The following is an 18,277-nucleotide window of genomic DNA, read 5'->3' as shown; positions in this document are numbered from 1 at the left end:
TATGCATGAAAGAAGAACAACCTATTACTGAATAGAGGAAGCACAATCTTTTGAGAAAGGGTGATTTAAATAAATGATTATGCAAATGTAGATGCAAGTTGATATACGCATTAAGGCTCAGAGAAAACAATAGTTTGTGGCTTTTTCCACTTATATATGAAAGGGTAACTAGTCTTGAAATATAGTCATATGGTATTAGAGCCAAGTAGATTGCTATGTTAAGAAATTATTAGAATGGAATAAGTTGGAAAAGCCCATACCTAAATTCTCATCGCTATGTCTATCTTAGACTCTATCTCTCCCTCCGAACTCTCTAATTTTTACATTTAATATTTTATGTTTTGTGACTATCTAATGGCAATTGAACAATAAACGATCAACGTACTAAAATCAGGTTTTGATATAGGTGAAACTCAATCTCATTACTTATTTCTCTCTAAATTACATTGAGAGAGGATTAATATATATTCTTTGGAGCTATTTATACTATTTGGTACTTTGATTACAAGATAAATGTGATGCCATTCTCATTAGTTTGTGAAGATCAAAGCAAGCAAGTGCGCTCTTTGCAAGGGTGATTATAAAACTCAATCTCATTCATCAAGATACAAGATTAATCATTTTAATGATAAAGATGATTACCAAAAAGCAATCCTATTTGTCAAGAAACAATATTAATGATTTTAATGCTTAAACTGATAAAGCGTCATTTTTTCGAAATAAGTTCAGATAAATTAAAAAACTGTTAGAGGAGCCTGTAGATTGAATAGATATAATTCAGTTTTTGGGGGGTCAAATCTAAATTATTAACAACACAAATTATGATATAAAGTACACGTGAGGAAGACGTGCTCTTTTAAATACTATTTAGATGTTGCTATTTTTTTTTCATGCCTAAGGAATTATTTGATGCATTCATAGATGCCAAAGCAAATGAGAAAAGTCTTGAACAATTTTTTTCATTCAATCAGGAATTTTACCTAGGTTTATTTGAAATAAATTATGCCTTACATTTTTTATAAATAATATGTTGAATCTTGAAAGGTCCCACTGATTTAGATCCAAAAAAATCTTCTTATGCTCCTGCAGGTGCATAGCATACACAATAATATATAATATAATACTTTACTGAGGGTGAAAAATAGCATAGTACGCGTTTGTGGGATCACATTATGTACTCAACCTCAGATATAAGTTCCACTGACATATTTTTTCTCGGTCTAAAATTTATAGATTCACTTAAAAAAACCAAATAATATTTTTTAAAAAAAGAAAAATTGAAATTTAAGTTTCCAAATTCATAATTTTTATCACCAATTTTTTTTTTTTTTGGGGCCAAATAACCATCTGATGATGCTTTTACTTACCTCCTCAAATATGTAGCAGTACGTTTTTTTATTTTAAATTTTGGGATCCACCTAAAAAATAATCAAATGAGTATTTTTAAGGAAAAATGGATTATGAGTTTCTAAATAATTAGATTTGATCGGCCCAATTTTTCCACAAAATACTCATCTGGTAAATTAGAAATAGATCTCCAAATTTTAGTTCCAAAAACAATTCCTTTCACCAAAAAAATCCAATATTACTATATTTTTTATTATATTATATAATGAATAAGGTTAAATATGTTGGTATATTAGGTATGTGTGTCTAAATATATATATATATAGTAATGGTCCTATGACACCCTTCCACACCCATGTGTGTACGATCCAAAGGATCACCATTAAATTTGGCACATAACTCTAAAAAAATCAAATATCACATCCATGTGATAACTTTTTTAGATATCTATGCCAAATTTAATGGTGATCCTTCGGGTCCTACACACAATTATATATATATATATATATATATATATATTATGGTATCATATATTATACATTATATAAAATATATTGTATAATATTTTACTATTACAGTATTACCTAATATCCTTTATAAAATATAGTATATTCAGTATGGAAAACGTTTATGTAGAGCGGAGGCTCTAAACAATCAAATTAGAGGTCACCTCTAAAACTTTACTAGAAATTTTGTTTTGATGCCCAAATATCTTCAAATTGATCATCTCAACATCAAGATGCATGAACATGAGAAAAAAAGGATTTCAAGTTTTGGAAATAGTGCATCTCTTAATGCATTTTTTGACCGTCAAATTTCAAGTTTTTATAGATCTACTCAATCTACTCTATTTTTTAAGCTTTAAATTTTATAAATAAATATAAAATTAAATTTTAAGGCTATCACAAAGATTTCTATTATTGAAACCACATTTCTTGATACTATTTGAAGATAGGCTTTAATTTGATTGTTTAGAGCTCTATACAAACTACACCCCAGTAAGTATTACAGTACATATGATATTATATTTATAATATAATATAATAATATTTTTTTCTTATAAGACGTTTTCAAAACCCTTCCTAAGAATTTGTTTGGAATTTATATCACTATCGTTTTAAAGTTTCGTTACTGGACTTAGCCTCCACCACCACTTGGTTAATAGGGATTCATTAAGTGCTCTCGATTTCTAATCCACTTTATGTTTTAGGGAAGCAAATGGCATTCCAATAGCCAGCTTAAATTTCTTATTTTCGTTCGACTACTCTAGAGAAAAGTTTTCATCAAGGTTTGTGTCACTTCCAGGAAGGCAGGGGCTCTGAATAATCAGAAGTAGTACAGCGGAAGATTTAAAAGAGTATCTTTGATCAAAGTAATTCTTCACCCAAAGGATTAACCACCACTTGATTAATAGACATTCATTAACTGCTCCTCAAATTCTGAATGCCAAATCCATCTTCTATGGAGGTGGATGACATTCCAACTTATCTTCTTAAATTCTTATTTTCCTATGAGCCACTCTAGAGAGAATTTTTCATCAAGGCTTCGAATCACTTCACTAAGAAAGCGGGGCTCTGGATAATGAAATGTAATATACCGGAAGTTTAGAAGGGGTATCTTTGATAAGAGTAATTCTCCCCCTCAAAAAATGGATATCGATTTTTCCAACCGCCGGAACCGAGCTTTATATATGTGCCCTATTCAAAATTCATCTTCAACTTCCATCAGCTCTATTTGGTCTTTTGTCACAAATAAGTGCCATACTGCGACTGTCATTGCGATTGACCCAAAAATTCTCTCAACTTTGAGACTTTTCAAACCAATTTTCATAAAATTTGAACCAAAACGAAGCCCATCCCACCCCAGAGTTATCTAAGAGCAAACCTACACAGTACTGTGCCATGCATGGTTGCATCGGCCAGGAATCCGCCTCGTGGCAAGATTCTATCTTGAATCTTCTACGTTAAGGGCACTAACATCTTGAAGATAGCGAAAGCAACTTGTGCCTCAATATAATGCAGATTGCAGATAATCAAATCCTACTCAGGAGTTGGACATTGCATTGATTGTGTTGACCTCAGTTAAGCCATTTTAGACATTGATGGTGCAGTCTAAATCCTAGTTGATTTTCCCATCAATTAGTGTTGTTTTGACCATGGTTAACTAATAACAACTATCAAGGTCATGGACCCTGAAACCAACACCTTTTTTCTCTTTTTAGTGATTGTATTTACCCATCCCAAATATACATACTACAACATATATTTTTCATATTAATCTGATAAATAAGATATACTTTCTTTTCACAGTTGTAATCTAGGTGGGAAAGGGAATGGCCTCCAGAGTTTTAGGCCCTTAAATACCTTAAAGAAAAGGGTTGAGTTGTGGTGATAGCACCACATATCTAGTTACTACGTTATGGTTTTCAATCCTACTGATATCACTCATTGACACTTTTAAAAAAGTTAACTCCCTGATCTATATGTCATTGACACCTTTAAAAAAGTTAACTCCTTGATCTATATGTCATTGACACCTTTAAAAAAGTTAACTCCCTGATCTATATGAAAAACAGGTAGGCACATATCTTCCCAGTGAAATACCCAAAAAAAACAAAAAAACTTAGAAGCATGATCACCAAACACTCCAAATTCTAGAAAAATGAGACGGCGCACATATTTTTGGTGAGGCTCCCGCCACACAAGTACTTGGCCTTCTACGGATTGAAGCGAAGGGAGGTGTGAAAGTTGCTGCCTTGCCTCTTTTTTGCCCTTTTCCTCTTTATATATATATATATATTTTTCTTCTTTTGGCTAGGTCTTTTCCTCATCCACGTGTTGTTTTAATTCCTTCTTCTTTTTTTTTGGAATGTTTTGGATGCTCGTTATTTTAATTTCGGAGTAGTTGTTTTTGCTTGCATAATTCGTCGATTGTTTTAGTTTTTTGTATTTTGATTATATCAGCTTTATTTATATAAGTTTGTGATGGATTTCTTTGATTCTAATTCTTGTGGTTGTATTTATTTACAAGGAAAAACTCTACTAAGAGTCCAAAAGAAATAAAAACAAAAGGAAAAGAAACTCAAATTCCTCCCCCATCAGATACTTCACCTTTATTAAAGAGTGAATTCCTCCCCCATCGGATACTTCACCTTTATTAAAGAGTGAGCCCAAAGAAGTGGTGGAGGCTTTTTCCCTTTCTCTTGTTATTTTAATTTCATTGGATTAGTTGCTTTTGCCTACTTAATTTTTACACTGATTTTAATATTTGTAGTTTGATTTTATTTACATACGTCATGCATTTCAGTAAGTGGCTTTCATTCATTTAACTCTTGTGGTTGGATTTATTTCAGGAAAAACGTTAGCTAGAGATAAAAATAATTGAAAATAAAAGGACCAGAAATTCAAATTGAACACCAATTTGAGTTTATCCTTGCACGCATTAGCCAGTATTTGATACAAGAAGTCGAAAAAAATCAATTCAAAAACCACCTAAATTCAATACCACTATTGGGTTAACTCCAGCAGAGACTCAGCAAAACTTCAAAGTTCAAACCAAACTCTAGCACCCAAATAGTCCACAGATTATTAGTTAGCATAACCCATAAACAAACCACAATTAGCCAGGTAAAGTACATGCAAATCGCTTTAAATTAAACCATACATCACAAACGTACAGCCTCTGATACAAGAAACTTCTTCCTGTTCAAACCCATTACTCTTACAAACAATCGCGCCCCGAATAACACACTTTTATTTTTCCTATAAAAGAAAACCAAGAGACTATGAGAGAGATTACTAACCCACCAGTGTAAGACATAAACCCAAGTACATTCACTTCAAATAACCCACCCAAATCTACAAACCCAACAAAAGAGTCATCAACAAATCTAACTTACAGGCACACAGACACATCAAACCTTTGCCCGATTTCTTTCTTGAGTTTTCCTTTTTATGGGAGGCTAAGTGAGATTGCATGGTTCAGCTACACAAGTTGGGTATGCATGCACCAGGGTCTGTATTTTGTTGTTCCTTCCAAATCCGACCTGTGACCCTTAGCTTGAGCTCTTTACGATCACCTCCTGAAAAGAACAGAGCCATGTTTCTTTGGATTATGAGGCCATCATGGCTATCTCGAACCTTTCGATGGCTATCACGAATGCTTCGAGGGACCCCTTCCCATATGAGCTTGCGGCCATTGGCCCCTACCTCAAGGCTATAGGTGAAGTTTCTGGCCTCATTGTCATCTCCCATGAAGCGGAGGAAGGCCATGTACACAGGTGCCATCCCAAGCAGAAAGGCCTCAAAGTGTAGACAGAAGTACTGACCATAACAGTGGAATACCTGAAAGAGGGCGAAGGCGAGAGAAGGGTCATTAAGATGAACGACAGAGAGAGGAGCTTATTAGCAAGAGGAAGTTCTATGATTGAATTGGATACAAGGAAAGAAATAAGTAAATTATTGCGTACACACAAGAGAAAGAGAGAGATGGGAGGGGGAAGAGAGAGAGATGGGAGGGGGAAGCACGTAGATATATGTAAGGAGCTGATTAGGTACATAAACATTGGATAGAAGGAAAGAAATCAGCTCAGTAGTCATACTACTTCTTATACCCCCTCTCTCTCTCTAGACTGAAGCCATGATATCATCATTCTCAGCGGATTAAGAGTTTTGGGTTGTCCACATTCTTGCAGAAAACAAATGTATTCAATGATTCACACTAAGTGACTCATAGTAGAGCCTCATCAACATAAACAACAAATCAACTACACATATCTTTGCATGATCTTTACAGGAAAATTGGGCTCGCTCTCACCGCACCATGTTGCAATGATAAAGACCCTCTTATTGATCTATGGTCAAATTCAAGACATAGCATGTTAAAAAAGTGTGAGAAAACGAATGAATGAGTGGTAATACTTGTCATGTGTAAATTATGGACGTAATATGTGATTGGGGACCACCAAAACATTGAAATATGCATTTATCCATGTATGTTGCATGTATGTATACTCCAGATATAACTTACTAGGCTTAGTTCTAGTGGTAAACATCCTGTTTGCATGAGGAGGTCACGGGTTTGAACATTGAAGTTTGTAGCAAGAAAAACCACTATAACCCATCCTTCCTGTATACAGGCATATGGTGTTTGTGAAAATATACATGCATATGCAGCATTTGTGTGTTGATATAGCATCTGGTTGAATCTATAATGGCATGGATTCATGAGAAGTGAGAAGCAATACTTAAATACATGAGGCATCTAGCATCGATACTGTAGCATGGTGGTGGGACATGAATGCATAAGCGGCAATGCTTACAGTGAGCATCCATGTCGCATTCTCAACCTCTCGGGGATTGGACTTCACATAGCGATGGTTGAAAGTTGCACCAGAGTGCATGTCCACCTTGTGGTCATCCCTTAGATGAGCAACAAGGGTAGGTATATCCCCCGTGACCGAGCACTCAGAGCCTGCATAAGGGCAGGTATAAGGCCTGAAGCTACACTGTACCTCATGCTTGAGCTTGCTGTAATAAGGGAATATGCCTGGGCACCCATGAATGTAGTTCCTGCAAGGGAGCTCGAGAGACTCGGCCACCTTCTCTAAAGCCAAGCACCTGATGTCCCCTAGCTCTTGCCGGCATGTGGGACATCGGTTGTGCACTCTAGCTTTACACGTGGAACAAAGCGTGTGTCCATTGCTACACTGGAAGAAAGCCACCAAGCCATGAATATTAGAATGAGAACATGAATAGTGAGAATGTGGAAAGAATAGTTTCTCATTTAAGGCACAGCCATAAACAAATATTATGTATATTATCAATAGTTTCACATGTCAGATAAATTGACATGCTGGGATGCACTATAACACAAACAGTTATGTTTATTAGTTCCTATGTGCATGTAATATAAGGATTACAAAAATGCATGCATGTACAAAAATAATGAATACATGTATGTCTGTCTTTCATATGCATGCTTGGACGTATGTCTCACAATTCGTGCCCATCACAGTATACACAAGGATAACTACATGTGTTCTGGCAGCCAAGAAGAGACATATAAACAATTTTATTTTTTTTTGATAATGCATATAAACAATTATTTGTGTGTGTATATATGTACTTGTGTCTACGTATTGCACAGAAACAATAATGCATAGACCAGGAAGAATAAAATGCATGCAGATATTAATCACATATGCAAAATCAGGAAAGAATGTCCACTTCTTTGGTTTCATCCTTTGTCATTTTAGGATTTCTTATTGCTTGTTATACCCTTGTGCTCTCTATGGGTTGCCTTTCCTTCCTATACAATTTTTTTTTTTTTTAAACTGTTTTCTATGCAAAAATTTGCTTGCATTTTTTGTCTTTTTTCCAACTTGCATGTTTTAGCTTTTTATCACATTTTCTGACCAATTTGTGTTTATTTGTTCTTTATGCTTTTTGTTTGTTTGTGTTTTACACTTTATATTGCATGACTACTTTTTTTTTGCACCCTCTCTCCCACAAGACACACCATCCCACTCCCCCCCCCCCCCCATCCTCCTCCTCCTCCTCCTCCTCCTCCTCCTCTTCCTTTCTCTCTTTATCACACATAATTTTCCTTGATCTTTCCCAATAAAAGGCAGATGATAATGTCAAAACACACCAAAGAAATGAAAAAGTTTATATAGAACCAAGGCTCTAAACAGTCAAATTAGAGCCCACCTCAAAAATTTCAATACAAGCGGTTGTTTTGATGCCCAAATATCCTCAAATTGATCATCTCAACGTCAAGATGCATGGACATGAGAAAAAAAAATAGATTTCAAGTTTTGGAAATAGTCTATCTTGTGCAATTTTGGCCCGTCAAATTTCAAGATTTTCAAGTTTTCATAGCTCTGCTCATTCTACACTATTTTTGAAGATTTAAATTTTATAATTAAAGATGAAATATATTTTAAGTCTGCCAATGATTTTCAGTATTGAAACCATATTTCTCGACACTATTTGAAGGTGCACTTTACTTTGATTGTTTAGAACCTCGGCTCTATACAAACTGCAGCCCCTAAGAAATGAACTATTTAACATTTTATCCACATCTAATTTCAAAATAGCTAACCAAAAGACAGATGATCATGTGTTGGAATAATTGATAAATGGGTAAAATGTTAAATAGTTGATCAATGTTAAAACAATTGATACTTCAGGTGTATTTTTATAAATTTCCCAAAATTATATAGGAGGTCCACGTGTCCATATTCGCAAGAAGGCATACAGCCAAAGTTCTAGCCTGGCACCTGTTGGTAAGATGGAATAAGAATTTTCATGAAAAACTTAAGTTTAAAGCCTTGAATGAGTTTACTGCAGCAGCTCAACACAATTTGGTTCATATCAAGGAAGTTAAGGCTAAGCTGAAACATGGAAAAATAAAATAAATAAATAAATCATGTTCTTCTGGATCACTGCATTGTGCAATGGCAGCAAAGAAAATAAATATGACATAATGAAGCCATCACATTGTGCTATTCTCATAATAAATTAAACAGAAAAGGAATTTAATGTGTGTAGGTTCAGCCTTCTATTAGTTTTCAGATGTATGTCACAGCCTCTAGAGAAGAGTACATTGCAGTATAGGGCTAAGGTACATCCTAATAAAAAGGATAAGGTCAACTCGAACTTATGAGGAGAGTAAGTTTGGAGGACATATACAGCAATAGAGCAGCAGTATGGGGAAGTATGGATCGGCTGGGTCGTCAAAAAGAAGCACGAGTAGTAATGGAACGGTCCTTAGGGGGGTTATCTTGAGGCGCACTGCATTTGTTTTTAGGGGGGAGAGAGGAGAGGAAGAGAGAAAAGGGGGGGGGGGGGGAGGGGGGAATATGCTCCTAGTTTGTTTAGAAGTATGAGCTTCAAGGGAAGTGGGGGAGGCTGGGGTGGGGCGGGGTAGAAGCAAATGCTAGACCTTGGCCAACTCAAGTCACTCAGCCCACTCAATCCACCAATCCCACGCAGCTTTCTCAAGATCGAATTGTCTTTGACCTTTCTAAGCCTTCATCAGAGCATAATGAGCACCCGAACGAGCTACAGCAGAACAATAAGGAAGTGTGTGAAAAGGTGATAGTAAAGTAGTTTTATGATATTGTGATCCCCTTAACACAACCAACAACTAGTATTACACACCTATGACCTCGACCGTTGCCAATGAAGTGCCTGGAAGCAAGCCCTTCCCTATGCATGAACTTAGTGGCCCTGCTTAAGTGAGAAGGTGACTGAGGTGGACCAGTTCAATGATTAGTACAAGCATATGTGGAAGAGAAAATGGGTCATAATCATGTCTAATGGCTGGAAAGATAAAAAGGAAAGAACTTTGCTTAATTTCTTAGTGCATTGCCCACATGGGATGGTGTTCCATAGCAGTGCAGGAGGCACATGTGGGAAGCTATTGTGTATTTAAAATGTGGTGAAGCAAGTTGGTGAGGAGAATGTAGTTCAGAATACAACTAATAATGCAAAGACCTGCAACAACACGGAAAAATCTCATAAAGTTGAGGAAGCATTTGGTACGGAGCCCCTATTGCAGCTCATTACTCAAAGTCAAAAGTTTATGTAAGTGCGAGGATCTAAACAACCAAAGTAGGGCACACCTCAAAATTCACTAGAAGAGGTTGTTTTGATGCTCAAATATCCTCAAAATTGATCATCTCGACCTCAAAATGTATGGACATGAGAAAAAAATGAAATAGTGCCTCTTGTAATGCATTTTTGGACCATAAATTTCCAAGATTTTCAAGTGTTCATAAATCTGTTCAATCTGCACTATTTTTGAAGATTTAAATTTTATAATTAAAGATGAAAATATATTTTAAGGCTATCACAAAGATTCCAGTATTGAAACTACATTTCTCGACACTATTTGAAGGTATGCTTTACTTTGATTGTTTAGAGCCTCGGCTTTATACAAACCGTACCCTGACTTAAAAGACATTGGCAAGCTCAAGAGTGTGAAAGAGACCGTGCACCCAAGGACGACAATTGTAAAGTTTATATACAACTATTTCATGGTCCTAGCTTTGACAAGACAGCAAATAATGGGAGGCAGCTGATTAGGCTTGGCATCAGACACTTTGCTACCTCATTTTGCCCATGAAATCCATTTTGACATCGCATGCAATGGTTAACAAGAAGGTTGCCTTAGAAGAATGGTAAATGCCCCTATCTCAAGGATCCAGAATGCAAGAGAAGTGAAAGCACAATTAATAGTAGGGGCTTTTGGGGCAGGAGCAAGCAAACAATGGCAGTCACAGCTCCTTTAGTGGTTGTGATAAAGATGAAAGACACCAATGTGAGGCTTGCTATGGGATTCCTGTGCAAAGAAATGCACATTGAAGCTCATGTTCATTCTCTACCGAAGTGGCGGTGATAATTGATCGCAGATAGAACACCTTATTACATTGAAGTTTTAAACATTCAAATATCTCATAGCCATAGCCATGCAGATTCTGTAAATTCAATTATGGTTTGTGATTGATGATGGTTCTTGTGATTAACCATGGGATCTTCTCTTATTGTTTGCGATGTCTAGGTTTCTTCTTCAACCCAGGTTTCAAATATGTTCCAGAGCAATCAAATCATCCAGGTCATGGAGGGGGTGCAAATTGCTCAGAGAGATTTATGTGAAGTGGAAGGAGACAGATTGAAGCTCGGAAGGATGCAAGAAACTTCTTCTTCTTCTTTTGTGAATAAAATTCCTTAACTTATGCATTTGTAAGTAATGCAAGCTGCATTCTTTTTTCTCAGCTTTCTAGGTATATGGATGCACAAAGAAAATTTGCAACTACCCTTGCTAGGAAATCTCACACTCAGCAAGATCCAAGTAGCTCCCAAGTCCTTTCTTATAACTTCTTTTTCATTCTTTTAATGCCAATTAGGACCTTTCTTATGCATTCTCCTTCATTCTCTAAGTAAAGTGGTGGGAACACCATGGCACTAGAGCACCCCACTGACAAAGTATGGTGATCGAGGTGCGCAGCCAAACCTGTTCCGCTGCAAGGTGTAAGCTAAAGAAGAATATGTTGCAGTGGATGCACACCCTAAGGAATAACAAGTTGACTGCAACCAGGCTTCAAAAGCTGGTTCACATCCACTATAATTTGAACCATCAAAATTGGCAACTAAGGAGGTAAGTTGTGAACTATGACCCAGTCAACTTGGATCATATATTTATGGATGATCTAGCTGAAAAGTGCTTATTTGAAGTGAAGGAGATACTCTTCTTAATAAGAGAGCATTAGAAGAAAGACGGCCCCATGAGCGAGAAGGAAGAAGCTGGTGGGAATCAGCAAGTAAATTTTGGAGGAGGTAAACAAGTTGAGGGAAGAACACAACTTAAGAAGCAAAGGGAAAATGTAGGAGATGATGATGATGATGATGATGATGATACTGATGTTGATGCTGATGACGGCGGCAACAATGAGGACACTGATAAAATGATGGTGGCAACACATGGGTACATAAGACCATGAACAAGCTGTTGGGTGGGATTTGGGACTTTGGTTTAGGAGGGGGCATCCAACTCTCCCAACTGACAAACTCATTCGTAAACTAACAAGGATATACTCAGGATGATGATGATCGGGATCGTGGTGTTTGGGATGACTTTGAGCCTCCTTGTCATTCATATAGGCTTTAGATTGTGTTATAAAGGGCCGTAACCCGGTGCTGGTCCCGTCTACCCAGGGTCCCGGGAGGGGTGAGATGGAGACGGTCCTAACCTTTGGCTTTTTATGCACAAAGTGGCCGCTCTCAAGATTCAAACCCGCACTATTGCGCTGGCTACCCGGGCCTTTTACCGTCACACCAAGTGATGGCCCCTTAGGCTTTAGATTGTGTAATTTAACTTACTTATTTATAAATTTGAAATTTGATTGCTTCTGTGGAACTCATTATTGTTATCTACTCCATTTTGGATGGTGGAATAGATGTGTGGCACTCCGACAGATAAAAAACCCTTACTATCTATAGGATTTCAAGATTGTAGGCAAGATACATAATAATGGAATGAATTTTATCAAAAACTAACAATATTTATTCTTTAGATTTACTTATATTTCCATTTTTCATCCAGTGTTATACGGATCAGACCGGTGCTCGAATCGGCAAAGGGACTAGTCCACTTAAAACCAGTCCAACTGGTGGTCTGACTGGTCAAACCTTATATATAGCGAGTAATGATCCTATAGGACCCTCCTCCACCCATGTGTGTAGGACCCCAAAAGATCACCATTAAATTTGGGTGTGGGACTTGATTTTTCTAGAAAAGTTATCACATGGGTGTGGGACTTGACTTTTTTAGAGATCCGTGCCAAATTTAATGGTGATCATTTAGGGTCCTACACATATAGGTGGAGGAGGGTCCTATAGGATCATTTCTCATATATATATATATATATATAATTAACAAATTGATTAAATCTCAAAAATTCAATAAAAAACAAGGAAAAATTCTAGGTGAAACCATTGAAAACTTGGTTAAAAATAGGAGATTTTTAAAAAATAATCATGAAAATTTTAACTTGTACAAAAATTTAAGTATTGGAGGATTTTATTAGTAATTACATGATTCTAATTCCAAAATTAATATGACCAATGACATCATTATTTATAAAGTTGAAGTCTGTCAGTGAAGGAGAACTTGGTGCGCCTTTGTCCCCATTAATGAGAGAGAAAATAATTGGTACCAAAAAAAGGGAAAGAAAATTTTTAAATGAAAAGAAAAATGCAGCAAAAGAGTAAAGAATGCTGCCAAAATGGTAAGTAAGAAATTCTTTTCAACCATTTAGGATGATGATTTTTGCCAATATCTTAAGATCATTTGCATTAAAGATTTTGGAAATAAAATATTATGCACAATCAAAATAGATAAAAAAAAAAAAAAAAGGCCAAAAAATAGCAAGACAGTTAGGGGGGAAAGATCGGGCCGATTCATCCAAGAAAACCAACAAAACCGGCAATCAAACCAGCTCAACCAGTCAACAACCGGTTTTGACTGGTTCTTAAGAAATACCGGTTTAGTGATCCTGTCAAACCAGATAGAGGTTCAGTCACCGGTTCGGCTGGTCGGACTGCCGGTTCCAGCCGCTTTTGATAACTATGTTTTTCTCCAAATTAAGGGATGACTCACTCGGACTTGGAGAATAACCTACCCCAGGCCAAGATTGAGTCTAGGTTTTCAAACACTAGTCTTTAGTAACTAATGACAGTATGACACAACTTCATATTTGCAAATGTGACTGCTTGTACAAAATTGGACACAGATCTTTCATTAATGAATAGTAAGATGGCAAAGGCTTCAAAAAGCAACACATGAATCAACACATCCAAACTAAAACAAACCAAACCCATATGCCTAGTAAATCTTGGTGGATCTTTGGTTAGTAAGTATCCCAAATCAACTACATTAGCTGCAACCAAGTGCCCACCTAACAATATCATATTTAAGAATCTTAGAAGTCTAGGAAGAAAGAACCCCCCCATGCATTGATAAGGATCCCTCAAATGGTAGAGAAGGAATCTTGACACTCTTTTGTTCATGAGGACTCCTTATCTCAAGATTATGAATAACCATACTCTGTCAAGTCAAAAGGAGGCTAGTCAATCGATAAGCATTCCCAATTAGGGTTGGAAGACATGATTCTTAAGTTTAGAGAAATAATCTTGAGTATAGAGCAAATGTCAAAGACCAATGCACTAATTGTGTTCGATAATGCAATGCATAGCATTGCCCAATTAATAAACTCTCAACAACAAAAATTTCCCAAATAAAGCAAATAGATGCATATCATGGCCACCCATGACCCTTTTGGCCAATCCTACAAGTATGACATAAATGTTTGGGACCTGCGCAAAAAACGTTTCATTTGCAAACATGCAGTTCAAGTTGACAAGAAACACGTTTCTAGCCCATGGAAATCGGCCCCCAAATCAATGAAAAGTGCAAGTGAGCATAATTCATATGCCATATAGGTATTTCACTTGAAACAAATTTCCTGTAAAATAGAAACAAACGCCAGTTTGTATCACCAATTGATTTGTGAACTGGAAATGAATGTCTTCCTAAGTTAAATTTCTAGTTGGCTTGGAACCAAGGCTATGCCAATAGAAATCCTACATCTTACATTTTATTGATGTTATATGCATGCCCACAATAATGCCATGCCCATGTCATGCCAATGTCGCACTCCAGTACACACTAACTCAAGAACCTTCCCTGAACCCATTTTTACATTGATGAATTTGCATCACCACACTGATTCCAGTATCAAATGACAAGTCCTCACAATGGTGAAAAGTCTCGAAGGTTTCCTCATCAAATAAGCCATAAAACATTACGTTCAATGAAATCTGGTCAGAACATTATAAGCTGATCAACTATTTGACAATGATCCCATCCTATGTTACATGGATTCTTCTGCTTGGATTGTTACATGGATTGTTACATCCTGTGTCAGACACACATCAACACACATAATTTACACAGATTCTCCTTCTTGTTTGTTAACATTGGCCACATGACTTGATCTTTTTGTTTAGAGGAGAAACATATGAACTTTGAAAAGAAATATAGACTCAGCAAATGAAGGCATAATTGAATTTTTTCGCTACTCATGATGAAAAAGAATATTAGTAAAGAATATAGGATTTTGTTGTCTTTTGTAAATATAGCTATGTCACCAATTCCTGTTCTTCATGGTATAAGGAAACCGACGCCCCTGTACCCATATCTGACACAGACACTGAAACTGACAAAAATATATGTGCATTTTACAAATCCCATCTAACATGACCTAAGTTAAAAGACGCATGAAACAACCATCCACCATTATTTCAGTAAGAACATTTCCCCAAGTCCTTGTGACTACAGAGTTGCACCCATTTCAAGTTAGTAATAAATTTTAATGTTTAATTGAAAGGCCACAACCCACAATAGAATATAAACACTGCATGTACCATTTCTTTGAGTCAATAAAGTTCCTGTTTGGATGCCATCAATGAGCTGCAGTATTGTTCTCCAGCAGTAATATCTGCAAATGATTGTGTGGAAAGAATACTTCGATAATTAAGAAGAAGCCTTAATCTCCCTTCCACCCTCAAGCACATAATGGGTTGGGGTAGGAATCCCAGAGCTTCAAGCACAATATCTCATAGTCCAAAACAAGCTTGTAGTTTCTCTCTGTGACTGTGTCCTCCAAGTTAAACAACATAATTGATTCCTGACTGAAAGGAAATGCTAAATACACCAAATCTAGTGATTGAAAGTGATATGATCTGGATAAAAGACTAATTAAGATTATTGGGGCATTTAGATTGAGAAACTGATATTCTTTCTTGAATTTACCAAGTAAGAAGATTGGGAATGCCATCAGAAAGGTGAAGTAATAATTCCACAACGACAAATAGAACCCTCATTTAGCAATCTAAAGATCTGACATAGACACCACAAAAGTCAACAAGTATCAAATATATGCACAACATTGGTCATCCCATTGTGCTTAAGTATTTTCCCTGCAAGTATGTTTTTAAAAAGAATTAAGCTCAGTCAATGACCATTAGGGTTTCATATTTTCTGCTATAAAACTGCCTTATAATCCAACATCAGTCAAGGCTGATCAAAACATTTACACTAATAAGTCATTCAACGACCAAAAAATAACAAACTTCCCAAAAGAAAATTTTCTAAGAGAGTAAAAAGGAAGCCCAAATGTGATACCCTTCCAATCAAATCACTGTACTCCTATCTCAAATAAAATCGTTTTTCCTTCTCCCTCTATTTGATATCTCACTAAACATTAAGAAAGATTCTTTAAACAAACACATAACCCACAATCAATGGATATAAAACAACTACAACAAATTCATCAAATCCCCAAAACCAACGTCAGATATCCTTCTATGTTTGCCCAATTGGACTTCCATCAATCAAATGAAGAAATTGGAAAGGAAAAAAACCCTAAAAATTGAAATAGCGATAAAAAAAAACCATCTTAGAACAACAAAACCCAATAGAACGAGAGGGTCATAATGTTGCATCCCATCCACAAAAATATTCTAAATTGGAGAATGCAAGCCTACCAACACAAACTCAGAGAGAACAATCACATTCAGCTACATTGATAGATGAATCTTTATAAAATAAAAGATTTGTGAATTGAAGAAACAGAGAATGGTAAAAGACCTGATGAATAGGAGGGTACATAGAATTGGTACAAACAGGGCATTCCAAGAGCTCGTGTACACTTGTTGCAGGAGGTGAGGGGACATGGGTCTTGGAGAAAGCGGGCTCATCTTCATCGACCCCATCTGATGAGGAGATGCACTCTATATTATCCAAGTCCATGCATAAAAGACCCAATTGATCTTTGGGAAAAAACCCAATTGATCTATCGGGTCTCTACCCCCAGAGCGTGCGTTTCTCTCTGTATTGGTTCTCTCGTCCTTTGGCCTTCTCCTTTTCCCTGTTTCTCTCTCTAGATTTGGATGATGGTGAAGCTTATGACAATCACAAAACCTAAGAGCAAATCACCACCTTTCGTATTATTTGCTTGGCATTCGGGTCAGAAGATTTGTCACCGTAAAATAGAGGAAAGGATAACGGATTTCAAAAGCAGAGAGAAGTTTCTTGAATACTTCACAGTGGAATTACATTTTTAGAGAGAGAAAATGGAGAGGCTCTAAATTTGAGCTATAATACAGGGAAATACCTATTTTTAATGTGGCGAGTGAGACTACACTGTAATTTATTGGATATCCGTAGAGAGAGAAATAAAGTAGAGAGGGAAAGTAGAGAGAGAAACAGATGGATACGAGTACATTGACGTATTCTGATAGAAATAGGGGAAGAAGTGGTTACAGCCAATAAAATATGGAAATGGGTAATAATATTGGCCAGTCGTTATTTGTTTTAGAGAGAGAGAGAGAGAGAGAGAGCAACATCCAAATTCAAATATTTAGTAGATTTATGAGTTTTTAATCATTTTCAGTGGAAAGCTTTGAGAATGAAATAAGTAATAAAATTGCATAGTAGTTGTACCTACAAAATGACAACCATGGGGTACTGCTTGCTTAATGAAAGGGGTGGTTTCCACTTTCTAAAATGCATATAAACCAATTTTCATGTTTTATAGAGGAGGGGGTCCAGGAATAATAATATATCCGCAAATCAAAATATTAGTAATAAATTGGTTTTATTTAAAAAATTTGGAGAAAAATATAGGGTCACAAATACAGATCGCCCAAAAATAATATTAGTTAATTGTGAATATTTCGAACTTGGGTCCAAAAATCTGATTTGTAAAAATGACACAATATAGGATTATGATTTGCAGTTATTATATAGATTACATTAAAGTCATTGAACAATAATTTTATAGCCTTTCCTTGTGTCATTAGAGTAACATTGGATAATTTTTTGTTGAACCTCTCAATAAATCTAATAACAATGTTGTTGTCACAACACAAATCGTATAATATATTTATTGGGATATAAAATGAAATAATAACAATGACAATGTTAAAAACAAAAACTGCATTAATAAATAACAAGAACAATTATTGTTCATAAAAATAAAATAAAAAATACCTTGGGTATAGGATTGTAGTTAACTAAAATAGAACACAAACATCCAATATGTAAAATATTGGTTCATTCAAAATATTATGTTATATATACCAATGAAATACAAATATAAAATTAATCAAACTTATCTACGCATGGAGAAAGCAACAAAATGCTTAAGCTAATTCAAATTTCACATTGAATTCCTAACTGCCTAAATCTTTAGTATCATTGAATCTCTTTGTTGCTTTTAACAATGATGTTTCGGGTTTTAAGAAATTGAAAAAAATATATATATATATATATTTCATTGAGTTACTCTTCTTCTAACTCT

At 35.8% G+C, this 18,277-nt stretch overlaps 1 protein-coding gene and 1 long non-coding RNA gene across 3 annotated transcripts; both read right to left on the bottom strand.

Annotated features, from left to right (window-relative positions):
• Window positions 1–4,979: 4,979 nt before the first annotated feature.
• Window positions 4,980–16,850, bottom strand: LOC18442350 (Protein with RING/U-box and TRAF-like domain). Of its 2 annotated transcripts, none has more exons than XM_088869507.1 (3): window positions 16,564–16,850; window positions 6,593–7,054; window positions 4,980–5,690 (listed from the first exon to the last, which is right to left on the bottom strand). In XM_088869507.1, the coding sequence occupies exons 1-2, from the start codon at window positions 16,723–16,725 to the stop codon at window positions 6,593–6,595; spliced, it is 624 nt and encodes a 207-aa protein (XP_088725633.1). In that variant the 5' UTR covers window positions 16,726–16,850; the 3' UTR covers window positions 4,980–5,690. The 2 variants fall into 2 exon arrangements, with proteins under 2 accessions (XP_088725633.1, XP_006852631.3); XM_006852569.4 differs by having other exon boundaries at window positions 6,668–7,054.
• LOC148783888 (uncharacterized) lies at window positions 7,418–12,797 on the bottom strand. Its single transcript, XR_016057516.1, has 2 exons — window positions 9,513–12,797; window positions 7,418–9,413 (listed from the first exon to the last, which is right to left on the bottom strand). It is a non-coding gene; the product is annotated as an uncharacterized LOC148783888 (long non-coding RNA).
• Window positions 16,851–18,277: the final 1,427 nt, after the last annotated feature.

The sequence above is a fragment of the Amborella trichopoda genome, chromosome 1, assembly GCF_054954075.1.
Source record: "Amborella trichopoda isolate Santa Cruz 75 chromosome 1, AtrichopodaSantaCruz75HAP2 v2.0, whole genome shotgun sequence".
In the NCBI taxonomy this organism is placed as follows: Eukaryota; Viridiplantae; Streptophyta; class Magnoliopsida; order Amborellales; family Amborellaceae; genus Amborella; species Amborella trichopoda.
The sequence above is the reverse complement of the archived record's forward strand: the minus strand, read 5'-3'. Positions and strand labels throughout refer to the sequence as shown.